Source organism: Podarcis gaigeae, assembly GCF_964106915.1.
Source record: "Podarcis gaigeae genome assembly, chromosome: 13".
NCBI classification, from domain to species: Eukaryota; Metazoa; Chordata; class Lepidosauria; order Squamata; family Lacertidae; genus Podarcis; species Podarcis gaigeae.
The window spans coordinates 44,454,490-44,469,388 of record NC_139689.1 but is presented as its reverse complement, the minus strand read 5'-3'; the positions used below and the strand labels follow the sequence as shown (position 1 = coordinate 44,469,388).

Below are 14,899 nucleotides of genomic sequence, written 5' to 3'. Positions count from 1 at the left end.
GAAGCAGCGCCTCATGTTGCGGACTTTTCGGGGTACGTACGGACCCCTGGAATGAATTAAGTTCATATCCGGAGGGTCCACTGTATGTTGTGCTTCTGCAGGGTGTCTTTCTGTTGCTGCTGAGTAACCAAAAAATCTACATATCTGGGCTGAAGAAAGTGTGGGGACTAGGGCATCGCTTGCAGGGAGATCTCAGCTCCAGCACATACCTTAAGCACTGGAACGCACCTTAGTGTCAGAGCTCCACTCCATGTTGCCAGTGTTCCTCATGCGCCAATGTTTGATGAAGGTCGTCCTTGGGTGCAGGCGAGTTCCGTCAGGAAGGTTCTCATCCACGAAGGCAGCGCTCAGCGTTGGGACAATGACTGGGCAGCCCTGGAGGGGACTGCAAAGAGAGGGGAAAGTCAGTACAGTTGCTGATCTCAAGCTGAGAGAAGGAAAGTTCACTCCGTCCGCTTATGGGAGGCAGATCTACAGTAAAGTTTAAAGGACCTGCATTTAACAGACGTTCTAAGCTGCAATCTACCGCCGACTCTCCCAAGCGGAGTGTTCTGGAGAGGTAGGTCTAAGAAGGGACTGGGGATCTTGAACAAAGGATCCTCAGCAGCCCAACTTATAAATCCCGGGGGCGCTATCCAATGCATCTGCTCCGCAAGTGCAAGCAACTTGTGCTAGTGGAATGTAACGTATTTTTCGCTCCATAAGACACACCCTTTTCCTCCTAAAAAGTAAGGGGAAATGTCTGTGCGTCTTATGGAGCGAATGCACTGGTTGGCAGAGGGATACCTCGGCTACTACTGCTGCAGTTGTGAGCTGAGGGATGCCTCCGCAGCTGGAGCCATGGCTCCCGTCCCTCGCTGTGAAGCCAGCAGAGCAAAAGCCGCTGAACAGCTATCGTTCTTGCTCTACTGGCTTCAGCAAGAGCTGCCCAGCGCCTCTTGCTCTGCTGCCTGCAAAAGGAGGAGGGATGGAGAGAGCCGCTTACATGGCTTCTGTCCCGCTTTGCACAGCTCTCACTTTGCTTGCCCACCCCTCCTTCCACCTCGCTGTAAAGCGAGCAAAGCACCTGTCCCAGTGTCTCCTCCTCCTTTTGCTCGCCGCGCTTTACAGTGAAGCGGGAGGAGGGATGGGCAAGCAAATGAGAGCTGCACAAAGCGGGACAGAAGCCATGTAAAGCAAGAAAAGCGAGAGCCGCTTACATGCTCTGTGCAGAATATTTTTTTTCTTGCTTTCCCCCTCTAAAAACCTATGGAGCGAAAAATACAGTAACTTTCCCCTCCTCTCTGCTGCAGCCCCGTGAGTACCTTGAAGATCAGCTCCACAAGACTGGGGGGGGGGGGTTGGGGGAAGGAGAGGAAACAGAAACACCACTGTGCTAGCAGAACTCTGCTGGCGCTGCTTTGCATATAACCCCAGGGTTCAGGGAGTCAAATAATGCTGGAAACATTGCAGAGATTCACAATAGCCCATAGCTTGGCTAGGGCGCAGCACCCCCTAGAAGTGCTCCAAACATGCAGATAAAATTGCCTCCCCCATGCAGCCCAGTCCTCAGATTGCTTACAGAAGTGTGTTGGGCTGCAGGCTCTCCGATTGGGCAGCTGTCAAGCCAGCGTTTTCTAGAGCATGGACAGAGTTCCACAGATGGATCTTCCGGTGCAGCTTCAGCTGCTTCTTGAGTTCCCGCACCTCAGCTTTGCGTTGCTTCTTCTCTGCTCGCAAGCGCTGCTTCTCCGCCTTCAGAAAGCGCTTGTCCATCTGTTTCTGAAGCCTGTGCAGGTCGAAAGCGGAGACTTGGTTTGCTTACAGGAGGATCTGCACACCTAAAGCCAGACCGAGGCTGTTGGTGGGGGGGGGGGGGAGAGGCGGTGGCTGTCGAGGCCATTTCCTTCAGCTGGGCTGAGTGTCACATCCAAAAGCCCCTCGGGTGCCAGTGGGGCATCTCATTGCAAATGGGGACATGAAGATTCTACGCGAAAAGGTAAGGAACCTGTGGCCCTTGAGATGTTTGTAGGACTTCAACTCCCATCAGCCCCAGCCAGCAAGGCCAGTGGTTAGGGATGATGAGAGTTGGGAGTCCAATAATCTCTGGAGGGCTACAGGTTTACCATGCCTGCTCTACACAGTAGGCTCCTGGGTGCCTACTGGACAGAGGAAGAGAAAGAACTGCCGTGCCTCTCCAAACACTGTTGTAATATCAGCTCCATCAGGCTCCTACCCTCAACTTAGCAGCCATTTCAGCAGGAAATGCTGGAAGACAAGCAATGTTTGGTTCCCCCTCTCAGTTAAAAATCTCTCAATTCCAGCTGATTGTTCTGCATCCTCCTGCCTCCCTATTCCTTTTGTGCTGGGCAGTTTGGACTGCAAGTCTGAAGACAGGAATTGTCTTTGTCACTGACATTTCTAAGTTGCTCTGGGAGCCTTAAAAAAACCCAACACGTTGCATTCCTTGCATATTGTACGCAGGTAGGCAAAAGAAGCTTGAAGACAAAAAAGCCACAGAACACAGGATGCCAGGGGGAAACAGAATTTTACATTGAACTTAGAACCAAATCCTTTTCTGCAGGTCTCTGGGGATCCCTCTATTGGTTTTCTTGTGTGCTTATCCACTACCAGCACACACCCCAAATATGTAGGCAGATCCAAGGTTTGCACAACATGTTTGCACACAGTTTGCAGAGCATGGGCTACATACCTGGCTTGTTCCAGAGTGGCGAAGCGAGGAGCGAACTGCCCAAGATTATACGTCTCTGAGATACACAATACTGGCTTCCTCAACTTCAAAAGTACATGGTTAGGGTCGTGGGCATATGTCCCCGTTTCACATGATTCACAGATGCTATAGGATGGGCACACACTGTCAAGAGAGGAAAGGCTATGAGATACCCAACAGCTTTTTCATCTTTTACTAACTGAACTGGTTAAATCAATTTGTGTTAAGATGCGATTACAAATGTGAGAAAAGCCTGAAATAAAACAAAAGAAATTTCAATTCTGTTAGCATGCAGGCTAAAAGATTTCACTTCTCATAGAACGTTACCTTGCTTGTGGGCTATTCCACCATCCTTCCCGCCCCCAATTGGCTGAGCTTTTGCATTGCCGTGACATGTTCACAAACATTCTAACAGCTTAGTGTGAAGGTGCCAGCGACAGGATTCTGAAAACACTGCAGCTTTTGAAAGGGGACTGAAATATAAATTTGGATGGGAGGCTGGTGGCTGGGAAACTGAGTGGGTAAAGGACCCAGAAAGTGAAGAGAAACTAACCCCTGAAGGATAACCAATTTTACTACCAGACAATGGTGGTGGAGGCAAACAGCAAAGCTCTTGACTTTTAGTAGCCCTGCAGCTGAGCTCCGTTGTCGTCTACATTTCCCTTTCATGGTTGCCAAAATGAAGAAGCATCAGGAAAAGACAGACATCAGTAAGAGAATTCCTCAACTTGCTGATGTAGCTTGATTTGCCTTTCTTAATGCAGATTTTTAAAAAAAGTATAAAAAAACTAAGAAAGGCAAACAGGTGAAGACAACAAATTTTTAAAAAGGGCAGAAGTGCCAATGAAAAAGGGGATTTAAAGGTCACTGGATTCCCCTCCCAGTCCATAGAACATGCTTCCAATATTTATTTTAGATCATTTTAGTCATAAGGACTAGAACTCTGACATTTTACATAACTACACACACACACACACACACACACCCTCCCTTGCTTTCCCCTTGGAGTCTCTGGATGGCAAATTGGGACATTCTGGACACAAAGAACCAACACAGCTGTACAATTTGCATTTTCACCCTTCTGCCTACCTGCACTGGTAGCGAATACCCACGATAGAGGCCTGACAGTTACTGCAGGAGAGAAGCCAGTCAAAGGGGTTTCCTTGCATAGAGGGGCTTGCAGGGGTGTGGGGCGTGGCGCTGCTCAAGGAGCTGGGGAGCTGGCCAGAAAGGAGGAGCTTCTCGCTCAGCTTCTGTTCAAGCATTTCAACGGTCTCTTGAACCACTTGCTCCCGGAACTGGAAAGGGGAAGAGGTGTGCCATAAGCAAAGTCTCCTATATTTTCTCTAAAAGGTACTTCTGCTCCACTCCCCTGTCCCAGAACAGGTGCATGCAGAGATACGCTAGGATTGGGAAGCAATACGTAGGGTGATGACAACAAAACAGTGTTGGCCACAAACACACACTGTTATGGAACCCAGGACAATCACCATACAGTGGTACCTCTGGATGCGAACGGGATCCATTCCGGAGCCCCGTTCGCATCCTGAAGCGAACGCAACCCATGCCCGCAATTCACTGCTTCTGAGCATGACATCATTTTGAGCATCTGCGTATGCGCGAGCGGCGAAACCTGGAAGTAACACGCTCCATTACTTCCAGGTCGCCGCGGAACGCAACCCGAAAATACTCATCCTGAAGCTACTTCAACCCAAGGTAGGACTGTATTTATATGCTTTTGATTACCAAGTGCACTCCTCCACCCATTGCAACACTTAAGATCAACTAAGTGCCCTGTTAACAATATGAGCCAAGCATTGGATATTTATCCAGACTGCAATTTGATGTAGTGTGGTGTCAAATTTCAACTTGCGGGCCAAGCTCCATTATGTTAAGGAAGCACAAGTGTGTGTTTGCGTGTGGAAATCTGTGGTTCTCATGGTCTGCTTGAGAAACCCTCCAATAACCCCTTCCCCAAGGTCTAAAAAGACAAACAGAAATCTAAGAGCGGAGAGGAACTCACCCTTTCCAAATAGCTGGTGAACCACTCAGGAGGGGCCTCACTGGGATGCTGCTCACTCTGGGGAGACAAAAGAGGGGGGGGGGGAATGCAGCCAGACAACTTATCACACAACTTCCTTGTACACAGTTCACAATTAATTTGAGACTGAGCAAACAGCGACATGCATCCCTTGAAGCAGGACAGAGTGTTTTTCCTCCAAAAGAAAGATGCACACCAACTCCATGTTAGGAATAGGAGTTTCGTTCTTCTGGCAAAGCAGAATGTAAGCAGCACCTTTCTACTTGTGGAGAGCAGTTCCTGAGCATTTGTCTCGTGTGTTCGGTTGCCTTAGCTGTGGAAAAGCCAGAGGCAAGCAAGCATCTCCCACTACTTCTCAATACCACAGCTTCGAGTTTACAGAAAGCAGAATATCTGCTTGCCACTGCTGGCGAGGGTGCAATGTGGAGCTGTGTTATAACTATCTGTTGGAAGCGCATAACATGTTGATATGCTTCTAGCGCATCAGGTAAACGGGATGGCTCCAGCGGCCCAAGGGACACACATCTTTTGTTCCTACCTGTCTCCTCTCATTCTCTCTTCCAGTATCTCTGTCCTGAGCCAAGGTCCGAGCAAGCAGGGAATAGTGGGAAAGGGGCTTCCTCCCATCTCTGGGGCTCTGGGTTTTCTCAGCCTTCTCGGGGGCTTGCTGTGTAGGCATGCCCAGAGGAGCGCTTATTTGATAAACATTCATCTGTAGCCGATTGCCTTGTTTCACTGCAATCTAAAGAAAGAGCTTGCAATAAATATACTTTTACATGCACTCACACTCCCCCATGAATCCTGTGCAGGGCTTTCTTAAAGAGGCAAAGCCAAAAATGAAAATCACATGCGAACCTGGAATCAGTCAATCTTATTGTTCAGGGGAAACACAGCTGTTTGGAGTTAGAATAAAACGCACAAGCACACAACCTCAGAAACAGAGCAAACAAGAAGTTCTGAATCTGAGGCTGAGGAATGCTGCCTTGGTTTGTTTCCAAAGGTAGCTGGTAAAGTCAACATGTAGAAATGAACCCTAGGAACAGTGTCAGGAAATGAAAAATATCCATCAAAAGCAGGGGCCAGGATCAAACTAAGGTTAACTTCTAGAAGAGAAAGGCAAAATTCAGACAGCGCACCCACAAGACCACAAGTCTCTTTATGGGGCAAATTGACAAGCCAACAATTCTGCCTTGATGCACATTGCCTTGGCCAATTCACTTTTCTCGGCTTTAATTCTGCCAGCCTGTAAAATGGAAACAGTAAAAAGGATCTCTCACACAGGGTGGCCTGGAGGGTAAAACACCCACCCACAAAAAATTAGCTTCAATGTACTCTGCAAATCCAAGTGTTATAGGTAAGAGAGAGGCCTTGAACCTTGAGGCACGACAGGCAACCCGCATAAGAATGTCGGGAAAGGTGATGTGATCAGTTATATGAGAAAAAGAGGAGCTTAGCGGATGTGTCCTGAGCCAATTGGAGAGCCAACTGGGAGTGGAGTTACAGCAGTCCAGCTAAGAGGAGATCAGTGCACAGACAAGTGATCACGAAAGTGTAGTGTGGATTCGCAAGAACTTTACAGCACCCTGGAATGCATCAGTGTGTGTTAAGTGTAGCCGCTTTTACCTACACTGAAGTACAAGTAACATCGTGACTCAAGCACCATCTTCTCAAGCATGCTTAATATTACAGGAACAGTCCTGCGAGGCTTAACATGACAGACACAGAGCAAATATTTGATCTACAAAATTGAGGGGGGGGGTTATATGCAACCTTCAGTGCAAGGACTTTTGGCTGTCCCTGCCTCCTCCTCCTTTGCTAAATTTGTTGGTGCAAACAGAAATCCTTGTGCCAAAAAAATGAGTGCACTAGATGTCACGCCTGGGTCCCACCCCCTGCAGATTTCATGCAAGGTAGGCCTATTAGCATTACACTAAGCTTTGGCTTTTTGCTTTTTGACAGCAGCAAGAGTGTGTCACAAGCAGACATACCAGTGAAGGAGGCCTTAAAACTTTGCCCCCGCCTCCATTCTGCTTCAGATATGAAATTTATGTGGGAGCAATGCTCCTACAACCGAGAGATAACAACATCACTCCCAATGGGTTTAAGGCACAGGGTGTTAAGAGAACCACTAGTAAAACCTGATAACCCTGAGAAATGTGGAAGGAAGAGATTTCCACAGATTCTTCCCACACCAAAGAATGCCCAGGATTTTGTAGCTGTACTGTTTCAAAAATAGCCATAAATGCTGATCACATCCATTACCTTAAGAGCTTCTTCATATTCCTCTGCAAAGAGAGAGAAAGCCACAGTGAGCTCTCTTGTATTCAGACTTGCAATAAAAGTCACATTTTCACATTTTATAAATCAACATCTACATTAGCCCTATGCTACATGAATGTATTGTACGCTACTCACTACGTTTCCTTCTGGCCGCTGTGTTAAACCCCCTTTCCCCCCCAATTCAAGGCCCATTCAAGGATGTGAAAGGGAAATTCCTACAGTTATTCTGCAATGCATGAACGTAGGTACTTATTTAATGCTGACTGCTATCATGAAAGCACAACCCACGTCCTCGGTTTCAAATGCTATATGCAAAAAAGTTTCCAACTTGAAAAGAAAATAACTATTGCAGTGTCCTGGATTGTGTGAGTACATCACATTTCAGCTTTCCTCCAGTTTGGGAAGTATTCGGGTTTTATAGCCTTTGAGTCAGTGAGGCCCAAATATATATTATTACATGCCACCCCTATTTCTGCCAAATGACACGAGACTTCAGGGGTTCCAGGAGCTTAACCAGGGTCCATGTTTCCTTTTGGGAATAAGACATAGAGCAGTCTGTGGTGTCTTTATGATACATGGTTTGTTTACGCATATATACAAGCTGGAGTCTACAATGGAGGAAGTTTGCAGCAGCAGCAGCAGCAGCAGCAGCAGCAGCAGCAGCAGCAGCAGCAGCAGCAGCAGCAGCAGAACATGCCAGGTTATTCCATAGCAGCAGCAGCAGCAACAATATACCTTTCGATGCTTTAAACTGGCAGCCGGTAGAATTAGACGTTTCAATTAACACTTGCTGATTGTGTATTAGGACAGTAATCCTAGCCAGCTTCATAAATCTGCCTAATTTAATTAGTGTTTACCTATGCTAACTACTGGTGCTTATAAGCGAGTATGTCACACCTCCCACTATTGCTAATACATACTTGGGTCTGGCCATTTCCGGTCTCCAGCTCTAATTCAATTCTAATGTTTATTAAAAGCCAAGCATTTGGTACTCTCAGACCTTAAACAGTGTAAATACTTGAGCCTAACTGACTCACAAGGGCATAAATTTTTTTATAGGATGCTAAGAGACTAAACAAAAAACAAAAAAACTGACACTTGCCTACTGCCTGAGAGTCCTGATCTCATTTGCTATTGGCTGTGCTGCTGTGATGTCATTGAACAGAAAGGAATCAACTATTTTGTATGAGTGGAGTGGAGTCAGAGATGCAAAGTCAGCAAGGAAGGGTATAGGAAAGACAGGCAGTAATAAAAAAGGCTGTGTGGAGAGCCCAAAGTGGTAGAGCAGGAACTGGATGACATTTTAATTTGAGCGAGCCAGTTAAATCTTTGGTTGCTAGTCTTAAGTATAATTACATAAAGGGAACCAGGAACACTGCAGTGAGAAAGGCTACTTCCTATGTGTACAGGAGAACTGCTAGGAAAACCCTGTAACTTCACTGAATGCAGACTTCTTTATGTGGTGAAAGTGAGGCATGTTCTCCTGTGCATAAAAAGTGCAATGCTATTTGTACCCAAATTCCCCCCTACAGGATATAAAAATGCAGGTTTTATTCAGAGAAATGCAGCTGATAATCCTCATCAGATGTTACAAGCAAGCAACAGAAACTCACCTGCGGTATTGACAGACACCTGTGAAAAGAAATCAAGCACAAATGAAGGCTTATTCCCTGTTGGTCACATTCACCACCCTAAAATTAAAAGGGGATTTCTCATCCAGGATTTCAGAGCAGTTGCCTGGCTTCTGTCACCACTCACATTGTTTCTAGCCACTCTCCTTCATATCATTAGCTTGCTTCCCTTCTCCTTACCACCCCACTAAGCAGGTTCATACTTTAAGGCACTGCCCAGCCCAGTAACTCCACCCAGGCTACGATTCAGGAGATTAGACCCAGGGCAACAGATACACACAAGACAGACTTTATTCAAGTTTTATACGCTGCAAATCTCCCACTAACACAAAAGCTTTTCATAATCCACAACACTCTTCTAGGGGCAGGACTGTTACAGACTTCACTTCTGAAGTTCTCTGCACAATGACAATGACACCAATTAGCCTAATAAGTTACAATAGGAGACCCAGCCTCTCCTCAGCCCAGCAAGATTTCCTCATTTTGGAATCTTAGCATGTCAGTTCTCAGCAACGGGAGAAATGTGGAGAGGCAGGTACCAGAATGAACTGAACGCATAAAGACTGACTTGCGGTAAAAATGAAGAACTCATCTCCCTTCTCTTGGGATAAGCAAGACCAGGCCTATTGGCATTAGAGGGTGGTGTTCAGTTTGTGACGCGCAACTGATCCAATGTAGACAGAAAACGTCATACAGTGGAAAAGAGCCAGTACACCTTATGCAACAGGAATATCACAGCAGATGTTTTAAGACTACAACTCTCATCATCCCCAACCACTGGACATTATGTTCCAGGGCCGATGGGAGTTGTGGTTCAACTGCATCTGGAGAGCTACATGTTCCCCATTCCTGCTGCAGGCAGATTTTGTTTCAGGATAATTATTCTCAGACTCCTTTGAATCCCCATTCTGTTAAAACAGGCTTCACGACTGAGAAAACCCAAAGACTAAATATTACCCAATACAGAACAAGCGTTCACTGATTGAGAAAGGAAACTATTTTGTAAGAGATGCAAGTTTCTTTATAGGGAATTGACGGTGTCAGACTCCGTAAACCTTCCTCCCCAAACTTTCACATTTAAAACAGACCCTACACAGGAACTGTGGAGATAATGTACCTCGTCTTGATCCTCATCTAGGTACTTGATCTGGATATCATTCAGTTCAAATGAGACTTTCACCTGCAAGAGAATGGAAGTGCAATGAACTAGGCTGCTATGCCTGGGGTCAGCAAACTTTTTCAGACCTTGTAGGGGGCAAGACTATATTTTTGGGGAGGGATGAACGAATTCCTACGCACACTGGGAAGAATGGGGTGGGGGAAGGGCAGGCATAATAAAATAAAAGAGTGTGCATTAAAGCGGGGTGGGGAAGGCTCCTCAACAGACAAGCTCACATACCACCAAGCTGCTCATCCTTCTGCCACCCCCCAAAACACACACACACATAGACCCACAATCGCCCCATGGAGAAAAGGGCAGCAAGTTCAATATGCAGAGAACGGCCGATGGCGGCTCTAGAGAAGCAGCACCGGGGGGGGGACGGGACTGGAAGAAGAGGCGAGGGGGGAAAGTAGTCCTCCTCCCCACCCCACCCCACCCCCTTCTCGGTTTGCCGCCTGCCTCATTTGCCGAAGGGCTGGCACCGGTGGTGCGAAACAGGCTTCCTCCCTGCCTAGACAAAGAGCCGCCACCGCTTTTCGTGAAGCGGGCAGGCAGAGCAAACATGTCTGCTCTGCTCTCTGGCCCACAGCGGCCCCGGGGCGGCGGTGACAGGAGGAAGATTATTATTATTACAACTATTTCCCCAATGGCCTGACTTGGAGGGAGAACAAGAGGAGAAACGTTGGTGGGAAAGCAGAGAGAAAGAGAGGGAAGAGGATTTTTGTCCTTCCACCATCTACCTCCACGTGCGCGCTCAGCTTCTGGGGGCACAAAACAATACAAACACTAATAATACTAATAATATTAACGATCTCAGGGTAAGTAAGCAAGCAAAGGTGTGTGAAGGAGGCGTGTCGCTGGTGCAGGGCTGCATGGCGGCGGCAGCGCCTGCCAGCTTGGCTGCCCGGTGACGGGAGAAAGAGGCTGAGCTGACCACTGGACAGTTTGCTTAGCAGTGCCCCCAGCGCCCAGGATTTCATCAGATGCTGCTCACATGTTTTTAAGCCTATCCTTGCAGCCATTAGAAGCAAGGCAATAGAAATAATAGTAGATTCTCAAGAGTGCTTAATTCTGCACCCAGTATGAAATTCCAGAGAATCTGAGGACTAAGTAATATTCCAAAAATATTTGCCAGACTCTCCAGAGAAAATGTACCTTGCACCAATCATGTAATGCTCCACTCACTGCAAGCCAGTAGTGTACAAGCAAGGTAAACACCTGTGTACAAAGGGCAAAGCAAGCTCATGATAAAATCCAGCCAAACTATCCCTCCGCCAAGAGTAAGAGTAAGTGGGCATTTCTTTTACTTTGTGGCAGACAGGAACACTGGATTTACATTCAGCCAGGCTTCTCTTTCAGCAGTAGAACTGCAGAGATCTGTGCACTTCCTGCCACTTTCAGTACTAGTTGCTCATCTACAGTGGTACTTTGGTTTACGAACTTAATCCGTTCCGGAAGTCCGTTCTTAAACCAAGGTGTGCTTTCCCATAGTAGCGGGGGACTCAATTTACAAATGGAACACACTCAACAGGAAGCGGAACATGTTCTGCTTCCGAGGCAAAGTTCACAAAACAAAACACCTACTTCCGGGTTTGCAGCATTCTTAACCCAAGTTGTTTATAAACTAAGCTGCTCTTAAACCAAGGAACCACTGTATTTCAAGCAGATCTGAGTAATGAGCTCTGTTTTCTAGCAAGTTCTCCCTTCAAATAAAAGTCCATCCTGTTGGATTGTAGCTCAATCCTCATCTAGCTCCTGATGAAGCTCCTACCAAGTTCCCGTGTGCCAGGCCTCATTTGTTTGTTCCCATGGAGCTTACAGAACACAAATGACACTCAGAAAGTTAAATGGGAACTCAACTTACATTTATGGCTACCATCACCAGGGACTCACCATCTTTGGCAAACCTTGGTAAGAAACTGAAAGTGGTGGTTGCCCCTTCCTTGTCACTGAGTCTCCACACAAGGTCAGGGACAATCTGCTACATTAGGTTTGAAATGGGAAAGTTTTGATGAGGGGTTGCTAGGTTGGCCACTGTGTGGCCGAGGCACTTCAGCCATGTCAGCAGGGCAGCAGCCAAACAGCCTTTAGTATTCTTTCCTATCTCAAGAGTTGGTAAGGGCTGTGCAAGAGCCAGACAATTCCCACTCACCTCTGCAGATCCTAACTGGGAAGAAGGGCTGGGGTTTATATCATGCTTGCCAGAAGGCAGTGGCAAGCTTATCATGGGGGTGGGTGATATCTGGTTTTCAATATCACTATATATCACCAGCTAAACATAATGATATACCAATATATCACAATGCCTAAAATAAGGGTGGAGCCATGTAGAAGCATTGGCTAGCTTCACAGTTTCCCCCACTTAATTTTGCATAGCAGACACACACAACATGATTTGCAATATATTGCCAGGTCAAAAATATGAACCCAATATAATGATATGCTATATCAATATAATCATCCAGCCCTAATCATGGCAAGCAAAAATGTGGAAGTCTGATAACCAGAGTTAACTTTCATTCTATATATAAATTTTGAAAATTCATCTACTTTTTTTCCTGCGTTGTTCAGTGTATTTCAACGATCAAAGATCCAACTCACCATGGCTTCCACATCAGCCCATGTGGTATTAGACGAATCTGACACAAGGAAGCTCTGTGTGTCACCTTGGAAGGTCACACTGAGATTTACCTGTGGATCCATGCTGCAGGACTATGGAAAGAAAATGAAAGCAATTAAAATCTAAACAGCTTGGATACTTTGAAGTGAATGCAACCACCTCCAGAAAAAGAGGGGCTGGGGCTCTGGTTTACTTGAATGTTTTTCTTACTGCTCCTGAAGCCCTCCCAGTTCCAACCTGTCCCCCCTGCCAGCCAGCCAAGCACCATGACTCCCCAGTGCTTAGGCAATAACACTTCGTACCTGCTCACAGCTTCTCTTTTAATATTACAACAGTGAACTTTGACTGGGCTGATTTACTTGTAAATAACTTTTGAAAAGCTGCCTGTAGTGTAAAATAATAAAGTAACACACTTATTCTGTCTCAAGTGAGGCTATCAAGAGAAAAAGTTGGTTTTACACTAAGCTATTTGGTTTTAAACAGCCCAATATTTAGGTATTGCCACTCACTCAATTTATTTTCTGTTTTTACAGACACCGCCCAGATTCATTCTAGATAATCTCTCAACAGCTGTTTGCATGATTTAGTGCTTCCAGTCACCTGACTCTAATTCTCCTAACGTCATAAACAAACTAGACCATATACAGTAGTTTACTAAACACCACCCACTAACATTTCTTACTCCTGTAATCATGTCCACCCAGGACCTCATCTTATTTAAAAATAAACAAATCCAACTACACTTTTAAGAAATTCAGATTAATGACAACTGAAAAACAGGGATTTCAACAACAAGAGCCGTGTCTTGCTAATGCAAATAATTAACATTTTGTAAAATACTAATGTTATGCCAACAGTTTTCAAGATCAGAAATGCCTTTTACTCCAGCCACCAACCCACTATTTAAACACTCTCTAACACCAAATTTCATTGGGGTTTATGTACATCTACCTCTGTTGACGTTCTTGCTATTGTTTTTCTCTTCATATCTTCTGTTTCGACAATGGTATTGATCTCTTCTTTGCCCTCCCCTCAACCTTGTTGAGCACAGACTGTACTACTTAGTTCATACACAACCCAATTACAGGTTATATGAGCCACAGACTGAAGCCCAACCTGTTAAACAAATGACACAGCTAAGATAAAAGGGGTGGGGAGAAGTCCTGCAATAGCTGAAATACAGATACAACAATGCAGGTACAGATAATGTTTTAACTGGAACACTACAAAGATTCCTGAGGGGGAACCATCTTGGGAGTAAATCCCTGAGCACAGGAAATTGCATTCTTACAGGGTGCATACCGGAAACTCGGCTACCCATCTGACCTAGTTGCCTGTGTTGGCGAGAGATTGCCCTGAAGCGAAAACAACACCAACAACCCTAAGTTTAAAGGCCGCAACTGCCACACACTATACTTGCCTGATGGGAGAAAACTCCAAGACCATAACTGAGACAAGCAGCGCTTGGGGGCATTGGGATCAAGCAGCATTAGCCACGTATTAGGAAATGGGAGATATATTTTTTGGGTGTGTGTGTGTGTATATATATATATATATATACACACACATACACACACACATATATATATATGTATGTATAGGAATATATACATACATATATATGTATATGTATGTATAAAGCAAATACATATATATGTATATATATATATACAAACATATTCATTCACACACATATATATATGCACACATATACATACATTACACACACATATATATCTATATATATCTATATCTATCTATCTATCTAGTCTACTACCACTAAACATCCCTTTGGGCTTCCATGGTGTTTCTGGGCTGCATTTGAAATAGGTTGGCAGGCAGCTGGAGAGGCGATGCTAGAATACTCACCCAGCTGTGAAATTTTATTAATAATAATAATAATAATATCTAAATTCGTATACTGCCCTTCGTTCGTAGATCTCGGGGTGGTTCACAGAATAAAAACACGATATCGAAACACAAATAAAAACAACTCCCCCCCCCAACAACATATTTAAAAGGGTGCAGAAATAAAGGCAGGGAAGCAACTTGGGCTCCCCCCACCCCGCCGTCGCCTCAGAGAGGTAATTTATTTTACTCGCCACAGGGCACGAGAGAGAAACTAACTCCATAATAACCACAAAGACAATAGTATGGTGGTTGTTGTTGTTTACAGAAGGGGGGGGAGCATAGACTGCTCTCCCCTCCGCAGTCCCCAGCCCACCGAAGCGACCCTGCCTCCTTCGAGTCGCGCCGCCGCCTCACGACAGAGCGGCCCTTACCGTCGCGCCGCCGGGTCCCCTGGGAGCTGCGCGCGCCCGCCCGCAGCTGTCTCGGCAGCGAACGCTCCGGCGGCCCCTTCTCTTCGCACCTCCTCGCGCCCGCCCCGCGCTGTGACGTGAGGAAAAAACATGGCGGCTCCAGCCGAGGCTGAGGCCTTCGCAACAGCGGCTGC

General features: G+C 46.0%; 1 protein-coding gene across 1 annotated transcript in view; it reads right to left on the bottom strand.

Moving 5' to 3' along the window:
- The window catches only part of NBR1 (NBR1 autophagy cargo receptor), a 27,155-nt gene extending 12,256 nt beyond the window's left edge, over nt 1-14,899 (bottom strand). The window contains exons 1-11 of the mRNA XM_083709199.1: nt 14,727-14,899; nt 12,426-12,536; nt 9,780-9,842; nt 8,645-8,663; nt 7,014-7,036; nt 5,290-5,493; nt 4,734-4,790; nt 3,800-4,008; nt 2,693-2,854; nt 1,562-1,768; nt 229-385 (exon numbers count right to left, since the gene is read on the bottom strand). Of these exons, the coding sequence (XP_083565325.1) occupies nt 229-385; nt 1,562-1,768; nt 2,693-2,854; nt 3,800-4,008; nt 4,734-4,790; nt 5,290-5,493; nt 7,014-7,036; nt 8,645-8,663; nt 9,780-9,842; nt 12,426-12,527 (1,203 nt within the window). The 5' untranslated portion in view covers nt 12,528-12,536; nt 14,727-14,899. The remainder of the gene's footprint in view (nt 1-228; nt 386-1,561; nt 1,769-2,692; nt 2,855-3,799; nt 4,009-4,733; nt 4,791-5,289; nt 5,494-7,013; nt 7,037-8,644; nt 8,664-9,779; nt 9,843-12,425; nt 12,537-14,726) is intronic.